This window comes from Anabrus simplex, chromosome 13 (assembly GCF_040414725.1).
Source record: "Anabrus simplex isolate iqAnaSimp1 chromosome 13, ASM4041472v1, whole genome shotgun sequence".
NCBI classification, from domain to species: Eukaryota; Metazoa; Arthropoda; class Insecta; order Orthoptera; family Tettigoniidae; genus Anabrus; species Anabrus simplex.
In genome coordinates this window covers 1,636,524-1,664,361 of record NC_090277.1, presented here as the reverse complement: position 1 = coordinate 1,664,361, position 27,838 = coordinate 1,636,524, and the positions used below count along the sequence as shown (strand labels likewise).

At 38.1% G+C, this 27,838-nt stretch overlaps 1 protein-coding gene across 4 annotated transcripts in view; it reads right to left on the bottom strand.

Annotated features, from left to right (window-relative positions):
* Positions 1 to 3,663: 3,663 nt before the first annotated feature.
* LOC136884877 (zinc finger protein OZF) overlaps positions 3,664 to 27,838 on the bottom strand; it is an 84,684-nt gene continuing 60,509 nt past the window's right edge. For 3 of the 4 annotated variants that reach the window (XM_067157172.2, XM_068230097.1, XM_067157171.2), the window contains exon 5: positions 3,664 to 4,898. In XM_067157172.2, the coding sequence (XP_067013273.2) occupies positions 4,139 to 4,898 (760 nt within the window). In that variant the 3' untranslated portion in view covers positions 3,664 to 4,138. Of the gene's footprint in view, positions 4,899 to 25,363; positions 25,491 to 27,838 lie in introns of those variants that run through there. The other variant, XM_067157173.2, reaches the window with a different exon arrangement.

Sequence of the window (27,838 nt, the reverse complement as noted above, 5' to 3'; positions counted from 1 at the left end):
ACAGGTATTTACAGTCTTCACAGTGTTGTCTTTTACAGCTGTTCATTATGATACACAGAGAAGCAGGTCATGTTATATAACCTGTCTCACCTTCGCATAATTTATATAATTCCTTTCCGAAACGCGATCGTTTTCTTGTTATTAAAACTTTCCACCCTAGCCACCCTTTCCATAGCAAGAGGTTGTCTTCAATTGACATTTTGCCACCAGTGGTATAAGATTCCGAAAATGTTGCTAACAGGTGGTCAAATACTGGATTTATCTCGTATATCTTGGGAGGAAGTTGTGCATTATTCACCTCAGTGTCAGATATATGTAAAAAGCTGTGGATTAAAATAATAATAATAATAATAATAATGTTATTGGTTTCACGTCCCACTAACCACATTTACGGTTTTCGGAGACACTGACGTGCCGGAATTTAGTTCCGCAGGAGTTCTTTTGCATGCCAGTAAATCTACTGACAAGAGGCCGACGTATTTGAGCACCTTCAAATACCACCGCACTGAGCCAGAATCAATCCTGCCAAGTTGGGGTCAGGAGGCTGGCCAGGCCACTCAATCTGGCGAGAAAAAATCTCTTCTGTATCATCAGCTCATAGAAAATAGGCGTAGTGAACAAGCGATTGAGAGAAATAGTGCCCTAAGTTAGGTTTCTCTACAATCTCCTGCGGCAATAGTATGGCCATAAGAAGCTTTATTTCGTCCTTATTTGTCCGGACACGGTCTTGATCTCAATTCCTTCCTTTCGTCTTACTAAACTGGGTTTTATGTGCGATTTCCTGCTCAGCATCTTTTGTCTGTTCACTTATGTTCTGGCATATCTCGTCATAAAAAGTAATTAAAATATTCCGCTCAGTTTTGTTTTCCCTAAAATCACTCTCTTTACATCACGATGGAAATTTGGAACAAAGCGGGAATTTCTTTGACCATTTTCAGTATAAGTTGACGAAGAACTTGCAATGGTTGGGTTGTAATCAGTATTATCGTCACAACTGTCACTGTCATGATCGCTACTTGAACTGGAATCGACCACGTGTTGTCTCTTTTGCGGCTGCTGAACATTCGCATCAGCTACGCCCAAACTTTGTATATTTGAGCTTACAGTACTTATTCCCAGTAATTTCCTGTCACTTACGAATTCCCCTTCGGCAGAACTTACTTCACTAATATCACAATTCTCCCCACTAAATTCCAACATTTCGTTTATCATGACCCGTAAATCATCTTCCTCTAACAGTGGGGGCCGGTAATTCGTTATAGATATTTTAGCGGAAAGAAATGTAAGAAAAAGGATCGAATAGAACCCTGCTCTCAGCAGTTTGGAAGGAAATCATGAAATATGACTGTAATACGGAAGCGTACGATAAACTAACGATAAACACACACTCCAGTTGTGGAGGAAGAACTCAAGACTGGGGAGAATAAATCAGATCACAGTTCTAAAATGTCATCAGAGAGGTCTGTTTAGTGTCATAATCTCTAGAAATCCCTTCTACAGGAATATCATTACATCCAAGGAACGATTAGGCGATGAGACAAAGCTTCAACACGGAACTCTTAGGCCTTAGTTCATTTTTACCCGGACTCAGCTGCTTTCTTTATGTTGTAACGCATGGATGACACATTGCTAGGGGCTTTACGTCGCACCGACACAGATAGGTCTTATGGCGACGATGGGATAGGAAAGGCCTAGGAGTTGGAAGGAAACGGCCGTGGCCTTAATTAAGGTACAGCCCCAGCATTTGCCTGGTGTGAAAATGGGAAACCACGAAAAACCATTTTCAGGGCTGCCGATAGTGGGATTCGAACCTACTATCTCCCGGATGCAAGCTCACAGCCGCGCGCCTCTACACGCACGGCCAACTCGCCCGGTAATGACACATTGGATATTGGGAGAACATAGTTGAAAAAATTCACATCGGAGGGCAGAATCATCCAGAACACGCTGCTGAAAAGAAAACAAACCTCTGCAGGCAGGCAACTGAGAAAAAATATAATTCGAATCGGCGGATAATATATCCACGTTCCCCACCGAGCAAGCGACTTGCAGCCGCCGATCTCGCCGCATCGCCCACCGAACGGGTTAAGCGAGTACTTTGCACGAAGCCTTTTATCACATTAGTTACGCGAATCTGGGCGAAAATCTGTATGGATGAACAGGTGATTTCCGAAAAATATATTTGCACAAAATGCACCACGGCAGTCAAGAAAGGAGTGATATCAGGCGAAACTTCCATCATAATATCTTCCAGGAGGTGCCCATTAGGTGGGCTCTTTTTACGAAACATTTTACATTACTTACGACAGTTTGGGCGACAGATGTTTCTGAAAAGGATAATAGCGGAAAACGGGCTACAACATTCAATACGGGAGTGTGGCCAAAATCCAGTTTGTTTGTGCTGTGTTGATGCATATATCACACCCTCGCACTGTATTCAGAAGTAAGAGATATTATTATTATTACCAGTATTCGATTTATTATTATAACATTATTTCATTTGTATATTTAGCCCTAATATTTAAACTGGCCGGCATCTATAGGTGATAACAGTAATTAGTTTTGTACAAACGGAAGGGAAAGAGCGCTAATTACAACGCGGAAATTCCGGAGAAGGTTCAGGGCGTGGTCTTGTCAAGATCATTTACTCGTGATTGGATGGCAAGGATCAATCTAAGAAAAGAGGTTTATATGGGAATGTGATCAAACGGCGAGCACACTGGACTTGGCTTCATAGAGGGCTGGGCTTCAAACATTAATGGACGAAATTTGACTTCAAACAGCGGAGCAGAGGTGATGTAACATTCGTGGATCCTGGTCTTATTGTGTTTGTGAAGCGTGGTAATAGCCTACAACTGTGGAATGCTTTGGAATTTGGTTTTGTACCACATGTGGCAGGCTGGTATTATACGTTGGTGAGATCCAGAGTGCTGCATTTCAGAATTTCCATAATTTATGTTGCGGAAACACAAGCACGTGTTGCTCGAGTAATGTACCTTTACAACCAAGTTTTAGAGTCTGTGAACACACTAATATAAAGGTAAAATAGATGTGAAATATAACAAGTGCCAATAATGAGAATATGCAAGTTTTGTTGATAGACATATGTGCTTTGTTCAACGGCTTTACTGCAAATGTTGGCTTGGTCCTCGTTTCTGGTTTCCCACTGTTTCTCCTGTCGATTATTGTGTAAATATGGTCTTCCAGCGATAATATGTGTGTGCATTTTATATATTTTTTGGTGGGTTGATGAGGTGCCCATGCGCGGATATTGGTCAGAATACATTTCATTATGTTGGAATCAGTGGAATGGATGAACCTAGGTGCTGTCCCTACCCATTTAGTCTTTTTCAGAATGTTAAGTAACGCCTGAAGAAGATGTACCAGTACGCAGCTTTATGTATACGGACTGGGAGAGAAAAAATTATCATGCTCTATCAAAATTCGAGGGAGCCATTCTGGTGCCCATACTACGTACATTTCGAAATACCATTTTTTCCATTTTAATGGTGTGTTAGTAATCCTTTCAGATAAATTTTATGTGACGCCCTTGCTTGAGGCGATTAATATTTAATTCATATTTTATTTATTTTAATCATATTGCAGTGCTTAATTATTAATAGTATACTACAAATAGCCACCGTACGGCAAAAATGCTTTTTTTCACCAATATGTGATTATTTAAAATACATGATCATAATAATGATTTTAATTGTTATTCACATACATCACTGCGTATGTTTAAGATATTATATATACATATAGTTTGCACACTTCAAGAAACTACATAACACATCAATTACAACTATGTGGGCGCTATTCAATAATTGCAAAAATGTACTGACATAAATTAGATTTGGTTGAAATATTACCACATTCAACACAATGATATGGACGTGTCTAGCAAGCCTTGTTTTTTTTTTTCACGCAACTACGACATATTTAGGCAAGTGTATATTCAACACAGTACTTTGTCCAAAACTATTACACACACCGTTCTCAACAATGTGGGCGAGGTGGAACATATCTTTAGTTTCCGAAGACTAGACTTGATAAAAATTTAAATGACCGCATTGATCATTTTAACGGCAATCACGCCCTAGTATGAGTAAGAAGATGGTGTCGAAGAAATTCCTTCTCAGACATGTGGACGCTCTCCAGTATGTGAAAGCAAGTGCTTTCGAAGTACCGATTTGCGAGAGAACATCTTCCCACATTCACTACAAGAATATGGTCTTTCACGAGTATGTGTAAGCAGGTGTTGTCGGAGATTTCCCTTGAGAGAGAATGTTTTTCCACATTGTTTACAAGAGTGTGGACGCATACCGGTATGTAAAACCAGGTGATTCAAAAGAGAAGCCTTCTGAGAAAAGCGCCTATCACATTGATTACAGGCATGTGGACGCTCTTCTGTGTGCGTGACAATGTGTAGCCGTAGACTCCCCATCCGGGAATATTTCGCACCACATTGACAACAGACATGCGGACGCTCTGCTGTATGTGTTGTGAGATGTCGCTGAAGAACGGACATTTGGGCAAATTTCTTATTGCACTTATCACAGCAGTACGGACGATCTCCAGTATGTACAAGCATATGCCGGCGAAGGTTGGATTTCGCAGTGAACATCTTACCACATTGCTTACAGGAGTGGCGACGAACACTAGTGTGTATATTCAAGTGATGCCTAATATTCGAACTATTAAAAATATTAGCAGTACATTCATTACCAGTGTGTGTCGATTGTCCGATGGAACGGACAAGGCCTTGATCAGAGTCGTATAGGTTGCATTCATTGCGAGAGTGCAAATTGCACAATATCTCACTTTCTTCTTTCAATATCTTGCAGGTATTGTTACATGTACCCTGCGGACTTCCGCTCAATAATACGTTCCCAAATCTGGAAACAAAGGAAATTTAAAGTTTTTAAATTTCACAAGACAACAAAATAAAATACAAGATGCAAACGCAACGCAATATGATGTGCCAGGGACACTGGTGCCGAATTAAGTCGGCACATTTGGAACTTAAAATTCCCGCTGCAGCCAGATACAGAAACCAGCTTGTGTGTGTGATGTGGAGCTGGTGGCAGCAATGCTCGGATTAAATTGACAACGTCACTGTGTAACCACGTGTTTTACCATTTCTACAATGTTTGGTAAAATTCCTACGAGAGGCAAGAGAGTTATTAAACAAGAAGTAATGATAAATTCTCTGACGACTTGAGTATAAACGGACGGCCAATTCCCAAGGCAAATTAGTTGATGTGTGTACGTCAGCGGGCGAGGGTGCGTGTCTTCAGTACCACAGTCGAAGTCCTTCGGTCAGCTCGCGGGGACCCAGACGTTACGCAGAATGGTACTCTTTTCGGTGAGATCCGGACTTTAGCTCTGCAGCATCGAGTTCGTACTTGCGAAAATTCCTTCAATTCGCAACTGAAAGTTTAATTTCTTCAAGTTCCATTCTTTAACTCCGCAATATTGAGGGAGGACTTACACATTTTTCTGCGATTCGTGAGTGATAGAATTTTGCTACAATTCGCCATATACTTCCAGGTGACTTGTTATTTGAACGAGTGTTTCAAACTTGCATTTATTGCCAAGTCCTCATAACTCAAGGTTAAAGAAACGACTCGAACAGAGATAGATTTTGGACAGTGTTTTAACTGGCTTAGTGATTGAAATAATTTCGAGAATTTTTATGATTTCAAACATATAATTTTTCAGATTTTGACCAGCGATTGATTACTGAATTAACGTCAATTCGTGATTTTGTAACCGGAGCTATAAAATTTGTGTGATTTCCAAAATATCTTGTAAATATTCTCGTAAACATTGAACTGTTTGTTTATCTGAAGTGTGCATGCGTGGTAGACATTGGACTGTGTATATAAACTGTTCATTTTTGGTAGGTAACGAACTGTGTATTTAGACTCTGCATTCATGATAAGCTGTGGACTGTGCATTTAAACAGTGTTTATGATATACAGTGTACATTTCATATAATCGAACTACGGACTGTTGATGAACAGCATCCATATCATTTAATTTCAATTTGACGCATGTGGACCAGATTGGTTTTACGAATGAAAGATTTTTAATTTCTTACAAGTGACTAAGTATAAATTCCACAGTAACTTAAAAATATTTCGTGTTTAATAATTTCAGACTGTTCCAAGTGTCACATTTTCCAAACTTATTTAGTCAACTTTATTGACATTGGACGACACTAAATTTCAAGTGATTCCTTATTTTATGAGTTTGTTTCCATTAACATTCAACTCTGTTGAGTTATCTCCACGGTGTTAAAATCGTATGGCATGTCTCACAGAACTCAGCTCAAGTGATTAACGTAAAGCACGGGATAGATTTTAGTGAACATTCTACAGTGTTATGATTTTTCAGTTATGCCATTCTTATTCGTTTTAAATCTTAATTCAACTCATTACTAAGTCTCATTTTCGCCTGTTCAGAAACTACTTTCTGTGTTAGAACATCCCAGGTTTAATTGTGTACAGTCATGAGTCATTTTTCATGCCACCAGGTCTTGACGCCCATGCTCCTACGCCGTATAGACCTTCCAGACGTCGCATCGATATTCGAGAACCTCTAGAATTTCCATCGGGGGAGGAATTATGGTTCCATGGTGCAGAAAGGAGACTGATGGTAGTACGACGAGAGCAGCTGGGTTTCGAGTACATCCCCAACCCATGACGAGGAAAGAACTTTTACCAGTGTATCTGATTGTGATATTCTGAGGTGCCAAGGTTTGGGTACATCACATACAGAAGGCGAAGGCAAGATGAGCGATGCTTCGCCTGCCTATACAGTAGATTACGAAGAGGGTATACCCGATCACGATGTTTCAGTCGATGGCCAGGAAGCGCCGATAATCAAGGATGTGTTCGACGAAGGTCGTGATCACTTCATGCTTTCCTCCAGTGCGGCTGAAAGCCCAGAGTTCGACTCCCGCGTGGCAGAGGCAACTCGACAATTATTCGAGAAATTTCCTGATGTTCTTGATGACAAACCCTGCGATATTAAGAACTCTGAATATCAGTTAAATGTTAAGGACACTTCTTCTTACAAAAAGCGGCCATGTCCAGTTCCTGAGAAATATCGACATCTGTGATAAAAAAGATGGAAAGTGACGGTATCATATCCAAGTGTGTTACCCCATGTTTAAATCCCTTAACTATTGTCAGAAAACCTAACGGCAGTTTACGTCTGTGCGTTGACGCCCGAACGCTTATTGATAAACTGGTAATGGAGCATGATCATCCACCTCAACTTCGAGATGTACTTCGGGGCATTAGTCAGACATTTTGAAAAGTAAAACTTTTCTTCTATACGACTATATCCTGAACATCAATAAACAGAAAACACTATCGAATTTTCTTTCTTCCAAGGAAGGGGGAGATGTACCGGGAACACTGGTACAGAATTAAGTCCCCGCATTCCGAACTTAAACTTCGCGCTGCGCGCCGACTCAACGGCAGGCGACAGCCAGACACAGCAAGCAGCTCGTGTGTGTGACGACTAGCGGGTGACGTCACAGCCTGCCTCCGCGTATCAGAAAGACGTCAGCGTGCAACATTCGAAATGTTCTTCATTTAATAATAACTTTTCTCACAGTAACGGTTGGATTAAACTAACAACGTCATCCAGTAGCCACATATTTTACCTTCATTTGTACAAGGTTTGGTAGAAATCCAACGTGGTTATCAAACAGAATGTAATGACAGATTTTTGCTCGACTTGAGTATAAATGGAGGGCCAATTCCCTGGGCAAATCAGTGAGTGTTTGTCCGTCAGCCGGCGAGAGTGGGTGTCTTCAGTACCACAGTCGATCCTCGTCGGTCGACTCGTGGGGTCTGCGACGTTACGCCGAATGATATTATTTTCGCCGAGTTCCAGACTTTAACTCTGCAGCATCGAGTTCGAACTTGTAATAATTTCTTCAACTCGTAAGTGATAGTCTCATTTCATCAAGTTCCAGACTTTAACTCTGTAGCATTGAGTGTGGACTTATACATTTTTCTACGATTCGTGAGTGATAGAATTTTGCTCCAATCAAGATCGATTTAAACTGTAACTCGCCAAAATTTCTAAATGCCATTATTTCAACGATTGTCTCAAGCTTGCAATTATTTCCAAGTGCTGATAATTCAAGGTTAATGAAACGACTCGAAGATAGATAGATTTTGAACAGTGTTTTACGTTGAAAAATGATTGAAATAATTTCGAGGATGTTATGTTTTCAAACTTAGAATTTCTCAGACTTTGACAAGTGATTGATTACTGAATTAACTCCAGTTCGTGACTACGTCACCGGATTTATAAAATTCGTGTAATTTTCAAATATCTTTAGATATTCTCGTAAACAATGAACTGTGCGTTTATGACAGACAGTGAACTACGTATTTGAACTATGTATTTGTGGTAGATATTGGACTGTGGATTTAAACTGTGCATTTATGGTATACAGCGAACTGTGTATTTAAGCTGTGCACATTTGATAAGCAGTGGACTGTGCCTCTGAACTGTGTGTTTACGATAGGCAGTGTACCTTTCATATGATCGAACTACGGACTACTGATGAACAGAATCCATTTCAATTAATTTCTAATTAATATTTTAGAACCAGATTGGTTTTACGAGTGAAAGATTTTTTTTCCAAGTAATTCAGTTCAAATATCAAAGAACCTTAAAATATTCGTGTGTAATAATTCCAGACTGTTCCAAGCGTCACATTTTACAAACTTATTTAGTCAACTCTATTGACATTCGACGGCTCTAAATTTCAAGTGATTCCGTAGTTTATGAGTTCGATTCAACTAGCATTAAACTCTGTTGATTTACCTCCAAGGTGTTGAAATCGTACGGCATATCTCATAGAACTCAGTTCAAGTGATTAACGATAAAACACGGATAAATTTTAGTAAACATTCTACCGTGTGATGATTCTTCAGTTGTGCCATTCTTATACGTTTTAAATCTTATTTCAACCCATTACTACTGTCGGATTTTTTATTATGGACACTCCAGTTTAGGCTTCAATTACAAACGAACCAATAGGCCTATTGCAATGCGAGTTATACCAATATCTTCCTTGTTTAATTCTACATTAACGTATATAACACACATTGTTTTCGAAGTTCATTAAATATTTTTTTTATTTTTGGTTGTAATAAATATTGCCCGGGTTTTTGGCTTCTTCTCTAGGAAGCGCTCACTTAGGAATATATACAAGGAAAACTACTTGTCTGATGGTAATGCAATTTTTATATGTTATAACCACATGTATTTGTAGTGTAATACTCAAGTTACAATTTTTTTCAACCATCCCGGAAAAAGTTCTTATGATTTTTCTAAAGCAACTCTTTCTCAGCCCAGGATAAACGTACAACAGCAAAGTTGGGCTTTTTTTGAAGCACTCAGTCATGGTTATCAGAAACTACAACACCTATAACCGTACAGTTTCGTACCAAATTTATGAAGAGTAATATTGAAAGGAGGTTTTGTGTACGCCGGACCGTGCGATTAACAGCAGGCTGGGTGGTGAAATCGGGCGCAGTGTTGCCGCGTTCAGTAGTAATCACGCGCGCAACGAACACAGTACACTCGCCCCGGGAAGTTGTGGAACGGAATGCCCATGACCTTGGTTTATCCGCAAGCTATTTTCAGTTGTCCTATGTTCTGCATGTTGGCCACGTCACTTCAAGATGCCTCCGAGACCGCCGCTATCAGAGGGTGAACTTGCAATGATTTTGAGTGGTACTTGTTTCTTTCAATGTGAGGGGGGAAAAGTAAGGGACAAGAGGTTTCCTGTGTACAAGAAGGTGGCAGATTGTCTTGGATTATCGCTGTCGTCAGTGAAGAGAGTAGGAGCCGCTTCAAAGGAGAATGATGGAAATATGACATCAAGGTCAAGAAAGAAGCAGTGTGTGAGACCGGGGCGTCCGAAAATCCATCTAGATGATTTTACTTTGGGCACAATACGAAGAAATATGCACGATTTTTATATGAATAATATATTTCCCAAAATAAAAAGCCTCCGCATGAAACTGTTAGAAAATATGCCGGATTTTCCTGATATGTCAATTTCTACGCTTTTGAAAGTAGTTCGAAGCTTGGGATTCCGATTCAAAAAACTAAACAGGAAACCAGTGCTAATGGAATCTGTGACATTTGCTGCATCCCGACATACCTACCTTAGACGAATAAGAGACTTATGAGCACAGGGCTACAAGATCTTCTTTACAGACGAGACGTGGTGCGGCAGAACCATACTATGAAATATGGTGGCAAGAAAATGTGATTGAAGCTTTAGAAAACATCTTTGACAACTATAATCTGTACAGAGGGTACATTCAGCAAATTTATGGATGGCGTGGAGGGTTCAAAGCACCGTGTGGAGCTGGGAAACGCATCGTAATTTTACACATCGGAAGTGAAGAAGGATTTCTTGACGGTGCAGAACTTTGTTCTATTGGCAAGAAAGGCAGTGGTGATTACCACAATGAGATGAACTCAACTCATTATGAAGAATGGTTCACGAAAGTCCTGAGTTTATTGCCTCAAAAGTCGGCTGTCGTTATAGATCAAGCTCCATATCATACGATGGTCGATCCTTCATCTAAAAACCCGAACATGTCATGGCTGAAACCTGAAATTATATCCTGGATAACATCAAAGAATATTTCACTACCACCTGGAGTTGACGATTATAACAAAATAACGAAATCAGAGCTGACTGTCCTTGCCAGGCCTTATTTTCAAACACCGGTAAAGAAGCTGGAACAACTGACTAAACGACTTCGACCAGATGTACAGCTTGTTTGGTTACCAGTGGCCCATTGCGAGCTTAATCCAATCGAGCTCATTTGGGCTTAAGTAAAAGGGAAAATAGCAAAAACAAATATGGCTAACACATTAGAAAATGGTAGAGGTGTGGAAGCAATTAACGCTTTATGCCGAGAAGCCTTTCGTACCGTGACCCCTGAACTCTGGAAACAATGTATTAAACACGCTAAGAAAATTGAAGACCACTACTGGGAGAAAGATGGACTGTCTGAAAACGTCCCTTATTTCGAGCCAGTCATAATCAACATGAATGACAGCAGCACCGATTCATCGGAACACAGTGATTTTTCAGACGAAGAAAATTGATAGAATTAAATATTGTAAATATATGTAAATAATAATGCAAATAACTCTTGTAAAAATTGTACAGTGTGATATTTCTAAATAAGGAAGTCAACCATTTTTAAACCTGCCTTTGAAGGTCCAAAGCCTCATGAGAAAATGTGATGGGAAGTGGAATTTAAAAGAGGCAATAAAATTAAAGGTTGAAAGTAAACGAAAAGCTGTGTTCGTTGCGCGCGTGATTACTACTGAACGCGGCAACACTGCGCCTGATTTCACCACCCGGCCTGCTGTTAATCGCACGGTCCGGCGTACACAAAACCTCCTTTCCATATTACTCTTCATAAATTTGTTACCAAACTGTACGGTTACAGCTGTTGTAGTTTCTGATAACCATGACTGAGTGCTTCAAAACAAGCCCAACTTTGCTGTTGTACGTTTATCCTGGGCTGAGAAAGAGTTGCTTTAGAAAAATCATAAGAACTTTTTTCGGGGTGGTTGAAAAAAATTGCAACTGGGGTATTACACTACAAATACATGTGGTTATAACATATAAAAATTTCATTACCATCAGACAAGTAGTTTTCCTTGTATATATTCCTAAGTGAGCGCTTCCTAGAGAAGAAGCCAAAAACCCGGGCAATATTTATTATAACCACAAATAAAAAACATTTAATGAACGTCGAAAACAATGTGTCATATATACGCTAATGTAGAATTAAACAAGGAAGATATTGGTATAACTCGCATTGCAATAGGCCTATTGGTTCGTTTCTAATTAAAGCCTAAACTCGAGTGTCCATCCGACAGAAGTCTCATTTTCTCCTGTTCAGAAACTACTTTCCGTGTTAGCACGTCCCAGGTTTAATTGTGTACAGTCATGAGTCATTCCTCCTACGCCGTATAGACCTACCAGACGTCGTATAGATATTCGAGAACTTATAGAATTTCCATCGTGGTTGAATTGTGCTGAAAAGAGACTGATGGTAGTACGACGAGAGCAGCCGGAACACCAGCTCAAGAAGAGGAAATAACGTTTACAAGTGTATCTGCTGTACAGAGGTGATATAAAGTTTGAACTTTGTTAATAAACTCAAAATTTTAAAGAACTTAAGAATCATTTCAAGTAAACCTCTCTCCCTCTGTAAGCACTCCATTCAGAAACTGTACACGCCCTGCGTCTGGTCTTATGCTCACCATAGACAAAGTAAGACATTTACGGTTACAATATATTTTAAAAAAATTCGAGTATGATTTGATAGAAGATCTTTCAAGAATGAACATGTCAATCTATTTTAGTTGAGTTGTTTATTTTCTGGTGTAGTGCTTTTACCATGTGTCTTATTTCTCATGAAGTTTATTAAAAATTACTCAAAATTAATTTTGGTGGACTGTGGAGCAATCTGTAGAAACTGAAAATATGGGTTCAGCTATCACTAAAAGAATTCAATTAGGAAAATCAACGCAGGTATATAGTTTTCATTCACGGTGATATTAAGGCTTAAGACCCACTCTTACAGTTAAACACAATATTTACATTAAAACAAAACACTAATACATTTTAAAACATTATAGTATCAATAGCAATCACGGAGATAGTTATAACAGAATGTACAACATGATTATATAACTTAACTAGCTGATGTGTTCTTGCTTCGCTACGGAATTCTATATTGTATACAGAATTGTAGGTTAGGTAGAGTACACGTTGTGACCAAGATTGTATTAAATTGCATAGCCCTCAACATCACCCTAGAAACGCGACGGAGAAACCACCAAACGTCCTTTCTCATATGAAGGCTGTGTTAAGGAATTTTCATTGTAATGGTAGGCCAGCTCGCCTATCATCAGTCACAATCAGGTAGGGAATTGCATTATAATGGCAGACACTCACTTCCACCTGCCTTTTTACATCCTCAGAGAGACTGTCTTACTGGTTTTTTCCAACTGAAGTGAACACAGGTCATTACAACAACCTCAGTAGAAAAAGCAACGATTTCACATGAAATACTCGATCAAATGAAAAAACACACATTTTCTCACTTTTAACGAACAGTACTACGCTGCCGATCTAACAGTCCAAAGTTTCAGAGCTGGAATGACCAGGCCGCAGACAGCCGTGTTCCGGGAACACTCTTAGTCATTTTCCGGGGAGGTTCGAATAGTGGAAGAGTCCCAGGGCAAAAACTATACCCTACCGGGCGAGTTGGCCGTGCGATCAGGGGCGCGCGTCTGTGAGCTTGCAACCGGGAGATAGTGAGTTCGAATCCCACTGTCGGTAGCCCTGAAGATGGTTTTCCGTGGTTTCCCATTTTCACACCGGGCAAATGCCAGGGCTGTACCTTAATTAAGGCCACGGCCACTTCCTTCCAACTCCTACGCCTTTCCTATCACAACGTCGCCATAAGACCTATCTGTGTCGGTGCGACGAAAAGCAACAAGAAAATCTTTGCCCTTTTACTGATCTGTTTCCTAAGAGTACCCGATGAGTCGGAAAATCTCACTTGACTACACTGGCGGAGGAAAAGTCTATCTCATTTGGAGGCTGACTTTGAATAAAATTAATGTAGAATTTAATAAAAGTGAAGAGAAAGAAGCTCTTCTTAAGAAACGGCTCTTTTCAGGGTTCAATTTAGTGTCATTTAGGGAATTGTGGTGCTATAATTTGGAATATGCCTAAATTGTAATTCTAGACTAGGTCATACTACTACTACTACTAGTAAGTGAGCCTCTGCCATAAGAGTGCACACTGCTCATTCAAAATAGCGCGTCAGAGTAGGGATATAATAGCTGGAATACTGTGATGAACCAGTGACTTACGTACCAGCAGAATGGTATCAGAAAATGTATGAACCAGAGGAATGACATACTAAAGAATAAAGTTTTCTAACTTCCCAGCTATTTCCCGCCTATATTCACTCAGGCTATTATACCCGGTACGCAGCAGTAATCCCATCTATCGGAGTTGAGCGGCAGCATAAGAGACAAAGAACATCAGCACAAACAATGGTCATTGTAATATTATTTATGTTCACAATAATGTAGGCCTTCACATTTAGTTTTCTTCCGACTCTGAAATACCACTCTTATCAGAGTCGGTACGGTAAAATTGAATACAACATAAATGATCTGAAATTGTATTCTCTATAACATTTGTTATGTTGTACTTTTCGAAAGGACCAATAACACAGGTATTTTAAAATTTAATTTTAGACGCCTTCCCCTAAACTACAATTTCATACAGGGCGAATACAACTGTTTATAGCTTAGACTGTAGTTTCTATTCCCCGACTCTATATACCGAATATCATTAAATTCTGTTAACCCATTTTCTCGTGGCTCCGCGTTGATATGGAATTGGCAACAAAAAAACAAATTCATGAATATCTGTGTCATCAAAGTCGGTACGGTATCTATGTATGACATAAATGATCGGAAATTTAATTCTATATAATTTTGTCGGTAGGACCACTGATAATACAAAATATATTTGAGAATTAAATTTTCGGCCTTCCCCTAAACTACCACTTCACTCAGCGTAAGTAAAATGATTTATGGCCTAGATTGTAGTGGCTTATTCCCCAACTTCACATACCGATTTTCATTCAATTCCCTTAAGCCGTTTTCTCGTGATGCGTGTACAAACATGCATACAGACAGACAGACAGACAGACAGACAGACAGACAGACAGACAGACAGACAGACAGACAGACAGACAGACAGACAGACAGACAGACAGAGAGATGGACAGATATTACGGAAAAGTAAAAAGTGCATTTTCTTGTTACTATGGACATGACAGCTACAGAAATACCATTCTTTTCAAATTCTGAGCAATGTAGAGACAACACTCTTATTATATATATATATATATATATAGAGTAGATATAATTATAGAAGTAGCATTAATAGTAAAAAAGGAATTTCAGCATAAAATTATAACAAGAACATACATTTTGAATAATTAAGACAATATGCACTCTCACACTCCGCTACTTATACAAGTCAGCAAGAAACACTCAAATGTGATTTAGGCAAACCATTTCAAATTTCCAACAAGAACACAATACTCTAATGCTATCAGGGAGGATATTCCACCTCCTAGTGACACTGACTATGAAAGAGCGGATGTAGAAAGCAGTAAATATTTATGTAACTAACTTTCTGATATACATATAAAATGCACATTATTAATTTCTAAACTAGCCTGTAATTCTTCAAGGTGAGGTGGGATGGATAGTAAATGATGACAGTACAAATCAATTGGCGGTCCATCAGCTCATCAGCTGTCACCTCAGTACGGATCCCACTGATGCAAGGTATTTGGGTTAAGATGGGAGGGGAATTATGTGCTTTTTTTGACAAAAGGTATAGACTTGTCTAACAACATCACGGGAAAATTAACAATATCTACAGTACATGAATTAATATGTGCTTGAACACACACAAAGCTGTCATGTTCATTTTACAAAGCTAAGCAATTTAACTGTGCGATCCTCTCTTGTCATAGTGGTAGCCATTTATCTTCAGCTTCAAGTTAGTTAATCCATAACTGACTTTCTTCAGTGTGTCAAATGTAACAAAATTAGAAAATAGTTGAAAACAAAAATAGTTACTAACAGATTGTACCTGAAGAAGATATAACTTAATTTTAAACAGAATGATAGGATTCCTTCTTGAAATAAACATCATCACTTTATTTCATATCACACTTTAAATGTTATTATTTGTTAATGTAAATAATTTATCTTCTTTTACAGACTGAATATTATGAACAAGCGTAACGACATGTCTGGGAAAATGATGCGCTGAAACAGCTTATAATGGCTGCAATGGAAGACATGGTTGCTTCACGTCCGTAGGTGTAACCTCAAAATGCCTTACATGAATCTCCTGGTTGGTGCTAAGTAAGCAACAGCATTGGGCAGCTCTGCTGCAGGGATTTCCCAGCTCATACAGGATTCACTACAATTATACTCACTTAGATAATGGAACATTTTCCAAATCCAAACGGTTCTTTTCAGAACCAATTGACAGCAAGCAATACAGGACCCTCTCTGAATATCCTTGAGGGTATAAGTCGATCAAAAAGTGACAACCTTTTAAAGGTACTAATTGACAACCATGTAGATGTAGTATTACTACAAGAAACACATTGCAAGGACGAATACCAACTTCATTCCAGATGTAAATTACCAGGATTCCATCTTGATGTGGCTACCTTTCACAAAAACTATGGTACTAAATGCACATCCGACATAATATCAACCATGAAGAAATAATATCGACCATGAAGAAACTTACGCTCTAATGAAATCTTCATTAACATGTTTAAAATAGCAAACATTTATAAACCACCTTCTCAGCTTTGGAACAAAGACCCCATCGAGAACATAAATCACCCTACGATTATTATGGGAGACTTCAACAGCAGGAGTACGTCCTGGGGTTATGAAGACACTAATGCAGATGGTCTTAACGTGTTAGGGTTGTCTGAAACATAAGATGTTTTTCTAATGTACGAACATGGAAGAACTTTACAGTGTAGCAGAAAAGCACTAAATAATTATCCCCGGAGTCAACATAGACCAATTATTCTTGTAAAGATCGGCATCGAGGTCCCAATAATAAGATCAACGCCTGTACCCCGCTGGAACTTTGGAAGAGCACAATGGAAAGCTTTTACTAATGGACTGGACTATAACATTCAGTGGTTTCCACCAAAACTTGACTATTATAAGTGATGTGTTGGTTTAATATGCTCTATAGCAAAGAAGCACATTCCTAGAGAAATTAGGAAAGAATATATCTCTGGTTGGAATAGAAGATATGATGAGTTGAAGAATACCAAGTTAGCAATAGAACTGAAACTGCTGACGAACTACGAGTATTGCACTGCTTGGATTCCTCCAGAAAAGATAAATGAAATGCAATGACGGCAAGTATGAATTTTCCACATTTAATTAGAGAAGCATGGACTCTTCTGAGAATGCATGGATGTAGCACACCTACATATATAAATAACAGTTCATTAGTAACTCCGGGCAATGTAGCCAATATAATTGTCAGTCATTCCAAGAGACCAGATAATGTTGATAAAAATTAAACTCAAAAAACTCAAAAAGGAGCTAAGAACCAGACTATCTCTGGCTAACACAACCTCCCACTTCTCAGGAGAATTCACTGTTGCAGAAATTTCAACAGCTCTGGAAGAAATTAAACTAGGCAAAGCAGCTGGACTGGACGGAATATATCCAGAGTTCCTAAAACATTGTGGTCCTAGAACTCTAGACTGGCTGGTGAAATTCTGTAATGTCACCTTAAGAAATGGTAGATTTCCATCCCTGCTCAAGAGAACCAAAACAGTTGCCATTCTAAAGCCTGGGAAAATGGAAAATGTCCAGAAGATTATCGTCCAATTGCATTCTTTAGCATATGCTATAAGATAATTGAAAGAATTATCTATAACAGAACCTCAACTACAGCCTTTCAACACATACCAACTGAACAAGCCGAATTCCGACCAGAACGAAGCTGCTGTGAACAAATATTGGCCCTCACCAGACATATTGAGAACGGGTTTCAAGACAGGAAGACCATTGCAGTATTTGTGGACTTGACATCGGCCTATGATACAGTTTGGCGACAAGGAATGATTTTGATTCCCGGCAAGACCCTCGCGATACTTCTCAACAACATGCTATGCACTAGAGAATTTGAGCTACATTTAAATGGCAGCGTGAGCAAGCCTTATGTACTAAATGATGGCTTACCACAAGGCTCAGTTCTTGCTCCATTACTGTTCAACATCTACACTGCACACACTATTTCTAGGAAATTCATATATGAGTCTAACCTAAGCTAGCATCGGGTGCAGAGGTGCTGAGGAAAGTGTGCCGGTAGAGCGCGAGTGGATTGTGAGCGGTGAGTGTAAGAAGGAAGACGTGAGTCAAGAGGGAGATGATTGGTGTGTAACAATATTGCGTAGTTATCAGATGACGGCAAGAGAGAAGGAGAAAGGAAACAGCCAAGATTGAAGGAGGTAAAGTGGAAATAAGATTGAAGGGTGAGATGATATTGGTGACAGCGGTGTTTATGGCATTGCTAGTTATAGGGGGCGTGGAAGGAAACCCCCGCCCAACTTCCAGTGGCAACATGAGCTGGAAAAATGTAGAGGTCATAAGGAGGGTGGTATAGGATGTTGTGGAAGAAGTATGCCCATTTGAGCAGATTAAAAATATGATGCAGGAATAAGTGAAAGAATTTGACACTATGAGGCAATGGATCCAGGGAATAACAGACAAAACAATGACCAAAGTGGGAAACAACGAGAGAGAAATTATGTCACTGAAAGAGAGAATAAGGAATTTGGAAGAAAAGGTGGTGAAGCTGAAGGCATTAATGGAAGACAGTAGTCAAGAACGCAGGAAGAAATGCTTATTTATATATGGAGTGCTAGAAGAAAAAGGAGAGGACAAAGTGGTGGAAGTCATACAAAACAGAATCAAAATTAACTTCAGTGAGGTTGATATAGACGATGTGGAAAGTAAAGGCAAAGCACAGGGGAACAGGCCGATAAAAGTGAAGTTGGTTTCCACAATATGGTGGAAGTAGGAAGTAGGAACAAATGCGCGGGTAATATATAGAGTACAAAAATTTGGATTAAGAGCGACATGGAAAGAGAAGGGATTAAGAATATAAATACCCTAAATAAAAATTTAGTGAAGACCAGACTTTAAGGATTAAGAGCTCAAATTAAGGGTCAACAATCAGTGGTAACCAATGGAAAATAGATCAGATTTTGTTCAGTGACGAAATTACGGGAATTAGAAGAAAATTTGAAGCAAGAAGAAGTGATGGGGAAGAGAGTGGAAGAAAGGCAAGTTATAGAAAACAAAGTTGGAGAGATCGGACATGGTGGTAAGGAAAGAACCAGGAAGTTGAGTGAGGAAAGGCAGGGACATGAGCATAGTGAAAGAGTCATCGTGCATAATGAAAAGGAAAGAGCACTAGACAACAGGCTGAAAATAGGAAGTTTTAGGGATGCAGCTATGGGACATAGCCAGAGAAGAGGAGAGGCAGAGAAATGAATGCAGTGAAGGAATGAACGTGCAGAGTGAAAAGGAAAGGTCAGTGGAAACCGGGCAGAGAGTAAAACTGTTTATGAATAAAGGAAGGAGCAAGAGCTTAAGGGACATATGGGGAATAAAAAAAATGATGAGGGTATAGAAATTAGAAGTAAAATCTCAAGTAAAGTTAGTAAGTAAGTAAGTAGGTAATGGAACAGTGGATAAGGACATAGTGGTATTATAAGGAAACATAGTTAAGTAGTTTTAGATCAGACATGTCAGTATTTTAAGTGTGATTTTGATGGGTGTAAATAGAGTTAAGTAAATTTGGATTATATACTGTATGTGGGTACTTGAGTAATATTTCAACTGTACATGGTAAATAAGATGGAATTGGAGTGGTGTTTGTTAAATGTATAATGTGATAACATTATTTAGGAAATCTGAGGTTTAGAAAGATTTGGAATAAGAGGTTGAGTTGATGGTATTGATGGTATAGATGGTATTAGTGACCATGAAGCTGTTTTTGTGGTAGTTAAAAATAAATGTGTTAGAAAGGAAGGTCTTAAAAGTAGGACTGTTAGGCAGTACCATATGGCTGATAAAGCAGGTATGAGGCAGTTTCTAAAAAGTAACTATGCTTGTTGTTTGCTTGTTGTTTAAAGGGGCCTAACATCGAAGGTCATCGGCCCAAAGTAACTATGATCGGTGGAAAACGGTAAATAAAAATGTAAACAGACTCTGGGATGAGTTTAAAGAAATTGTTGAGGAATGCGAAAACAGGTTTGTACCTTTAAGGGTGGTAAGGAATGGTAAAGACCCACCTTATTATAATAGAGAAATAAAGAGATTAAGAAGGAGGTGCAGACTGGAAAGAAATAGAGTTAGAAATGGCTGTGGAAGTAAGGAGAAATTGAAGGAACTTACTAGAAAATTGAATCTAGCAAAGAAGGCAGCTAAGGATAACATGATGGCAAGCATAATTGGCAGTCATACAAATTTTAGTGAAAAATGGAAGGGTATGTATAGGTATTTTAAGGCAAAAACAGGTTCCAAGAAGGACATTCCAGGAATAATTAATGAACAAGGGGAGTGTGTATGTGAGGATCTTCAAAAGGCAGAAGTATTCAGTCAGCAGTATGTAAAGATTGTTGGTTACAAGGATAATGTCGAGATAGAGGAAGAGACTAAGGCCAAAGAAGTAATAAAATTTACATATGATAACAATGACATTTACAAGAAGATACAAAAGTTGAAAACTAGAAAAGCGGCTGGAATTGACCAGATTTCTGGGGATATACTAAAGACAATGGGTTGGGATATAGTACCATATCTGAAGTACTTATTTGATTATTGTTTGGCCGAAGGAGCTATACCAGATGAATGGAGAGTTGCTATAGTAGCCCCTGTGTATAAAGGAAAGGGTGATAGACATAAAGCTGAAAATTACAGGCCAGTAAGTTTGACATGCGTTGTATGTAAGCTTTGGGAAGGCATTCTTTCTGATTATATTAGACATGTTTGTGAAATTAATAACTGGTTCGATAGAAGGCAATTCGGTTTTAGGAAAGGTTATTCTACTGAAGCTCAACTTGTAGGATTCCAGCAAGATATAGCAGATATCTTGGATTCTGGAGGTCAAATGGACTGTATCGCGATTGACATGTCTAAAGCATTTGATAGGGTGGATCATGGGATACTACTGGCAAAAATGAGTGCAACTGGACTAGACAAAAGAGTGACTGAATGGGTTGCTATATTTCTAGAAAATAGATCTCAGAGAGTTAGAGTAAGTGAAGCTTTGTCTGACCCTGTAATAGTTGAGAGGGGAGTTCCTCAGGGCAGTGTTATCGGACCTTTATGTTTCCTTATATATATAAATGATATGAGTAAAGGAGTGGAATCGGAGGTAAGGCTTTTTGTGGATGATGTTATTCTCTATAGAGTGATAAATAAGTTACAAGATTGTGAGCAACTGCAACGTGACCTCGAAAATATTGTGAGATGGACAGCAGGCAATGGTATGTTGATACACGGGGCTAAAAGTCAGGTTGTGAGTTTCACAAATATGAAAAGTCCTCTCAGTTTTAATTACTGCATTGATGGGGTGAAAGTTCCTTTTGGGGTAATCACATAAATGGGATTGTAAATAAAGGGTACCGATCTCTGCACATGGTTATGAGGGTGTTTAGGGGTTGTAGTAAGGATGTAAAGGAGAGTGCATATAAGTCTCTGGTAAGACCTCAACTAGAGTATGGTTCCAGTGTATGGGACCCTCACCAGGATTACCTGATTCAAGAACTGGAAAAAATCCAAAGAAAAGCAGCTCGATTTGTTCTGGGTGATTTCCGACAAAAGAGTAGCGTTACAAAAATATTGCAATGTTTGGCTTGGGAAGAATTGAGAGAAAGAAGAAGAGCTGCTCGACTAAGTGGTATGTATGTCTCAAGTATTATTACAATATTATAAGTCCACCTGTTCAATACAATACAATATGATCCACTATTTCATATGGTCAAATATTTTTTATACATAATACATAAAAGTCAACGGTACATGTTTCACCCTCCTTAGGGGCATCATCAGCCTATATCAATCTTAAAAATAATACTTGTAAGTGGTATGTTCCGAGCTGTCAGCGGAGAGATGGCGTGGAATGACATTAGTAGACGAATAGGTTTGAATGGCGTCTATAAAGGTAGGAAAGATCACAATATGAAGATAAAGTTGTAATTCAAGAGGACAAACTGGGGCAAATATTCATTTATAGGAAGGGGAGTTAGGGACTGGAATAACTTACCACGGGAGATGTTCAATAAATTTCCAATTTCTTTGAAATCATTTCGGAAAAGGCTAGGAAAGCAACAGATAGGGAATCTGCCACCTGGGCGACTGCCCTAAATGCAGATCAGTATTGATTGATTGATTGATATTGACTGTATATAGTACAGTTAAGTAGATTTGAATTATATGTGTTGGTTTTCTGAGTGATTGATGCTAACGAGTGAGTATGGTCATAGATGGATGGATAATTAAACAAGGGAAGATGGTCAGATCTGATACTTGAATTGTACGTGGTAGGTAAGCTGGAAGATGAGTGGAGTGAATGGTGGTGTTTGTTAAATATATAAAGGGATAGCATAATTTATGCTAGGTATAGGTAAGAATGGTAAGATGTATAAGAGACTGAGCTGATTAGTAAATAAGCTAAGTTATGGTGTCAGGTAAGAGTAAGCAAGTTAATGGTGAAACTATTTCAAAGGGGTAGGGGATTTAATGTGGAGTTTGAATAGTGAAAAATGGATGCTTTATTGTATGTATATTATGGAGAGTGACTGGTGGATATAATTGGAGAGGTGGGAGGAATTAATACATGTTCATGATGAAAATTGAGGGTTAAAATGATGTGCAATAAGAGGTTGAGTTGATTGTTGCTTTTTGTATGTAAATTACATAATTGCACTAGAGAGAAGAAAATAATGTGTGATTGTGGTGGTATAAGACAAGAGGAGGGTTTGTGCACAGTGGTTTACGGATGGGAATTATGGTAATGGCTTGGTAGAGTTTGGCTTGTTATGAGATGGAAATGAAAGTAATGGAGTATATTTTAATGTCAGTTTGGCTTGATTTGTTTTTTTACAATTAGAATAGAAGATACAGTAGGATTAAGAGTGATGGTGATGATAATGGTTGGTAAACTTGATTTGTTTTTTTACAATTAGAATAGAAGATACAGTAGGATTAAGAGTGATGGTGATGATAATGGTTGGTAAAGAGTGTAATACTGGATTGTACTGGTGCAACTAGCTTGTAATTATTTAAATGGCAAGTAGTTAGATAATGATGTCATAGTGAGTAAAGGAAGTAGAACAATGTAATGGGAGATGCACAAGAAAAACAGAGGACACTGACTCAGCAGATGTTTCAACGTTGGCCTGATTCAGCAAGTTGTTATGGGTCGCGTGTTGACATGTTGGAGTGGAATGTTATTGACTTGCGGTGTCAGTCAGGAGAGTAATGGGAGGACATTACCCCTCCATATGGATGGCCAAGTGCCATGTGCCGATATGCGTTTATTTTATTTTACCTTATTTTATGCCGTGTATGCCGTTCTGTTTTGTGTTCATACAGTTGTCATATTCCCATGGATAACGGACCTCTGAAAGGCAGGTAACTGAGGGCCTTTTGAGAGTATATGTTGATGATTTCACGGAAATTTATTTTGGTTTGTCTGTTTGGTTTTTTCAGCAAATGTAAATTGATTGAACATAAGTTGATAAGGTTAGACGTTATTTTCTCCGTTATAGATCATTTAGGTCATGTACTGTAGATCTTAAGAAAAATAAATATATCTATCTAAATAATTCACATATGCAGATGACATAGCTCTGACTGCCCAATCCAATGACTTCAAAACAACAGAAATTGTACATTAAGAGGATCTCCATACTTTGAACAAATATTTCATTACATGGCGACTTAAACCTAACCTGATTAATACTGAAGTTAGCTGTTTCAATCTAGACAATAAAAGAGCCGACTGCACACCTCGAGTGGTATTCAAAGGACAACGATTAAAATATAATCCTTGCCCAAAGTATCACAACGGACCGGACACTGACATATAAATAACATCTTCATAATACCGCAGAAAAAAAAAAAAACAAGAAACAACATCTTGCATAATCTCAGTGGAACAGGTTGTGAGGCAAATGCATAACTTTAGCCTTTGCTTTAGTTTATCCAGTGGCTGAATACTGCTCTCCTGTGTGGGTTAACAACGCACATACTGAAAAAGTTGATATTCAACTAAATGACACAATTAGGACAATAGCTGGCACTATCAAATCAACACCCCTACAATGGCTACCTGTGTTATCCAACATCTACCTCCCTTATTAACAAAGAGAAGCAGCTATGGTAAGAGAATGGAAGAAATGCCGCAGCAACCCTCAACTACCCTTACATCAGAACTGCAAATTTCAAAAACCAGTGAAATCAAGAGACCCATAATGGAAATTAGGAAAAAGGCTTGCTACATCACATTGTAATGCTGATCACACCTGGAAAGAAGAATGGTCTTCTTCAAACTGTGATCAGCTGGGTTTAATTAACGATCCATGTAAAGCTCCGCCTGGTTTCAGTTATTTAGCATTAAGAATTTCATTCTTCTGGTTCCGTATTGAATTAAGATTTACAATAAACCAAGCAAATGATAAGATCCACCTTTTCAGTGAACATTTCTACATTTCTGTTAAGTCATCACGTTTGTGAACTTTTCGGTTTCGACAAAACTGTATGTCATCATCAGCCTAGGATAAATTATGCAAAGACAATAAAATACATTAATCATGACCCTTATAGTAATATTATACTAGAAAAATTAAAAAATGTACATATTAAAACTAAAGTAATATTTACATGTATAAACTGATAGTCATTAATATAATAGTTGTCGATTTTTATAAGGTGTACACCTTAGTAATTGTAATTAAAAAGAATGACATGTTAAAAGAAAATTTGGTTTTTTACTACATGTGTTTGCAGTAAAATGTAATGATCAGCTTTTTATCTGTCGTATTTTAATCTGTTTAACAGTCTGATTAATTTTTTAAAGAGACAATGTAGTTATGTTTGACATGTTAATAGAAGTAAGCAAACACTTAGTCATAAGTTGTTCCTCATGAGTATATACGGTACATAATAAAATGTAGAATATTCTAATAGGGCTTCAACTTGGACTTAACAGATGAAGAATTTCAGTACAATGTCCGATTTAACCAAGTTAAATTAAGTTGATATGCTAATGCAGGTTGATAGTGACAAGCAAAATGTTTTAGTGCAAAATTCTCTTTATATTGGTTTGTCCTATATCATTTTAAGTGATATGGGTTAAACACTTTAAAATTTTTTTTTTTGCTAGGGGCTTTACGTCGCACCAACACAGATAGGTCTTATGGCGACGATGGGATAGGAAAGGCCTAGGAGTTGGAAGGAAGCGGCCGTGGCCTTAATTAAGGTACAGCCCCAGCATTTGCCTGGTGTGAAAATGGGAAACCACGGAAAACCATTTTCAGGGCTGCCGATAGTGGGATTCGAACCTACTATCTCCCGGATGCAAGCTCACAGCCGCGCGCCTCTACGCGCACGGCCAACTCGCCCGGTACACTGTAAAATAGCCGAGGTTCTTGTTGAAATGGTGCGTTGAAAGTATCTTATGAAGCAAGTTGTAAATACAGTGGTTGATCTAGAAAGGTCTTGAACCAGGATGGAAACTGTAAGAAAGATAAGACACGAGTTAAAATTATGTAAATACCGGAAAAGATATTGTTAAAGGATAGATACCATCGATGCAGCTATTACTTTAACTCAACAAAGACATTAAATTTACACTTGAATCCAAAGTCAATAATGCCATCAATTTTCTAGATCTCACTACAAACAGGCTTTCTTCCCCTATTAAATACAAAATTTATAGAAAACCCACACATACTGCAACAACAATAAACAGGACTCCACAAATCCCCTCAATCATAAACGGGCAACCTACAATAGCCTAGTACACTCAGCATTCAATGTTCCTATGTCGAAATCAGACCTCAATAATGAATTAAACACTATACGGAATATAGCATTTCATAATGGCTACAATAAGAATTTCATAGAAAGTATAATTAGCAAGTTCAAACATCGCCCAAAATACAACCTACTTAAAGAAACTAATAAATCTATAAATAAATTTCAACTTTTACCTTCAATTGCAATATTCATAAAACTACGAACATATTTAGGAAGCAGAATATCAATATTTCCTTCAGAACCAATAATAGAAACCTAGACATTTTACACAACGCTAACTCAATTAACACTTCCAATCCTTTTGAAAAGCCAGGTGTCTACAGATTCCATTGTAACGACTGTCACAGTACATATCTCGGACAAACCGGTAGATCATTCAAAATCAGATACACAGGACATGCAAACGCAATTAAATACAGAAAATTTTCCGCTGTAGGCCAACATAACGATTATAAAAACAAATTTTATGGCTTAGACCATGATATAGACATTATTGAAGTAATAAATAAAGGCCCCTTACTCGATTTAACTGAACAATTCTATATTTCACTTGATCAGTATCATAACCCAAATTTTAATCTCCATAACCTTTCTGAAAAACCTACAATGCTATTTGATACATTCATTACAATATTGAATAATCTTATAATACCCAAAAATCAATCTATCTTCAAAGCAATATGTAACACACTTACATATTACCCCTACTGCCACCTGCGCCCACCTTATTATAGTCCCGCCTTTACCATGGTTCCCCTTCCTCCTACTTAGCAACTCCGCCCCTCCTCACTCTCAGAGTAGGCCCGTCCCTCTACATCAGTCTGTCAGTTCCCTCCCGATACATTTACCACCAAGTGGGCACCTGAGGTGAGTCTTCTATTCATTAACAATATCTTTTCTGGTATTTACATAATTTTAACTCGCGTCTTATCTTTCTTACAGGTTCCGTCCTGGTTCAAGACCTTTCTAGATCAACCACTGTATTTACAACTTGCTTCATAAGATACTTTCAACGCACCATTTCAACAAGAACCTCGGCTATTTTACAGTGTTTAACCCATATCACTTATTATGAAATAGGAAAAACAAATATAAAAAGAACTTTCCATTAAAACACTTTGCTTGTCAATATCAACCCGCATTGACAGATCAACTTAATTTATTTATCTTGGTTAAATCGGACATTGTACTGAAATTCTTCATCTGTTAAGTCCAAGTTGAAACCCTATTAGAATATTCTACATTTTATTATGTATATACTCATGAGGAACAACTTATGACTAAGTGTTTGCTTTCTTCTATTAACATGTCAAACATAACTACATTGTCTCTTTAAAAAAATTAATCAGACTGTTAAACAGATTAAAATACGACAGATAAAAAGCTGATCATTATATTTTACTGCAAACACATGTAGTAAAAAACCAAATTTCCTTTTAACATGTCATTCTTTTTAATTACAATTACTAAGGTGTACACCTTATACAAATCGACAACTATTATATTAATGACTATCAGTTTATACATGTAAATATTACTTTAGTTTTAATATGCACATATTCTAATTTTTCTAGTATAATATTACTATAAGGGTCATGATTAATGTATTTTATTGTCTTTATATAATTTATCCTAGGCTGATGATGACATCCAGTTTTGTCGAAACCCGTATCAAAAGTTCATAAACGTGATGACTTAACAGAAATGTAGAAATGTTCACTGAAAAGGTGGATCTTATCATTTGCTTGGTTTATTGCGGTTTCAGTTTACCAAGAAGAGCATGGATATCTCTAAACAGAATTAGGACAAACAACGGAAGATGCTAATTCTGACTTCACAAGTGGGGAAAAGCTGAAAACTCTTACTGCGACTATGATAATGTCCCCCAGACCATTCGGCACATTGTTACGGAGTGCCCAAGAAGAAGATTTGAAGGAACTATTCAAGATATACACAGTGCCACCGGTGAAGTTGTGAACTGCCTGAATACACTGGACATTACATTTTAATTTACCTGATCTGTAAATACTGTATAGAGCTTATT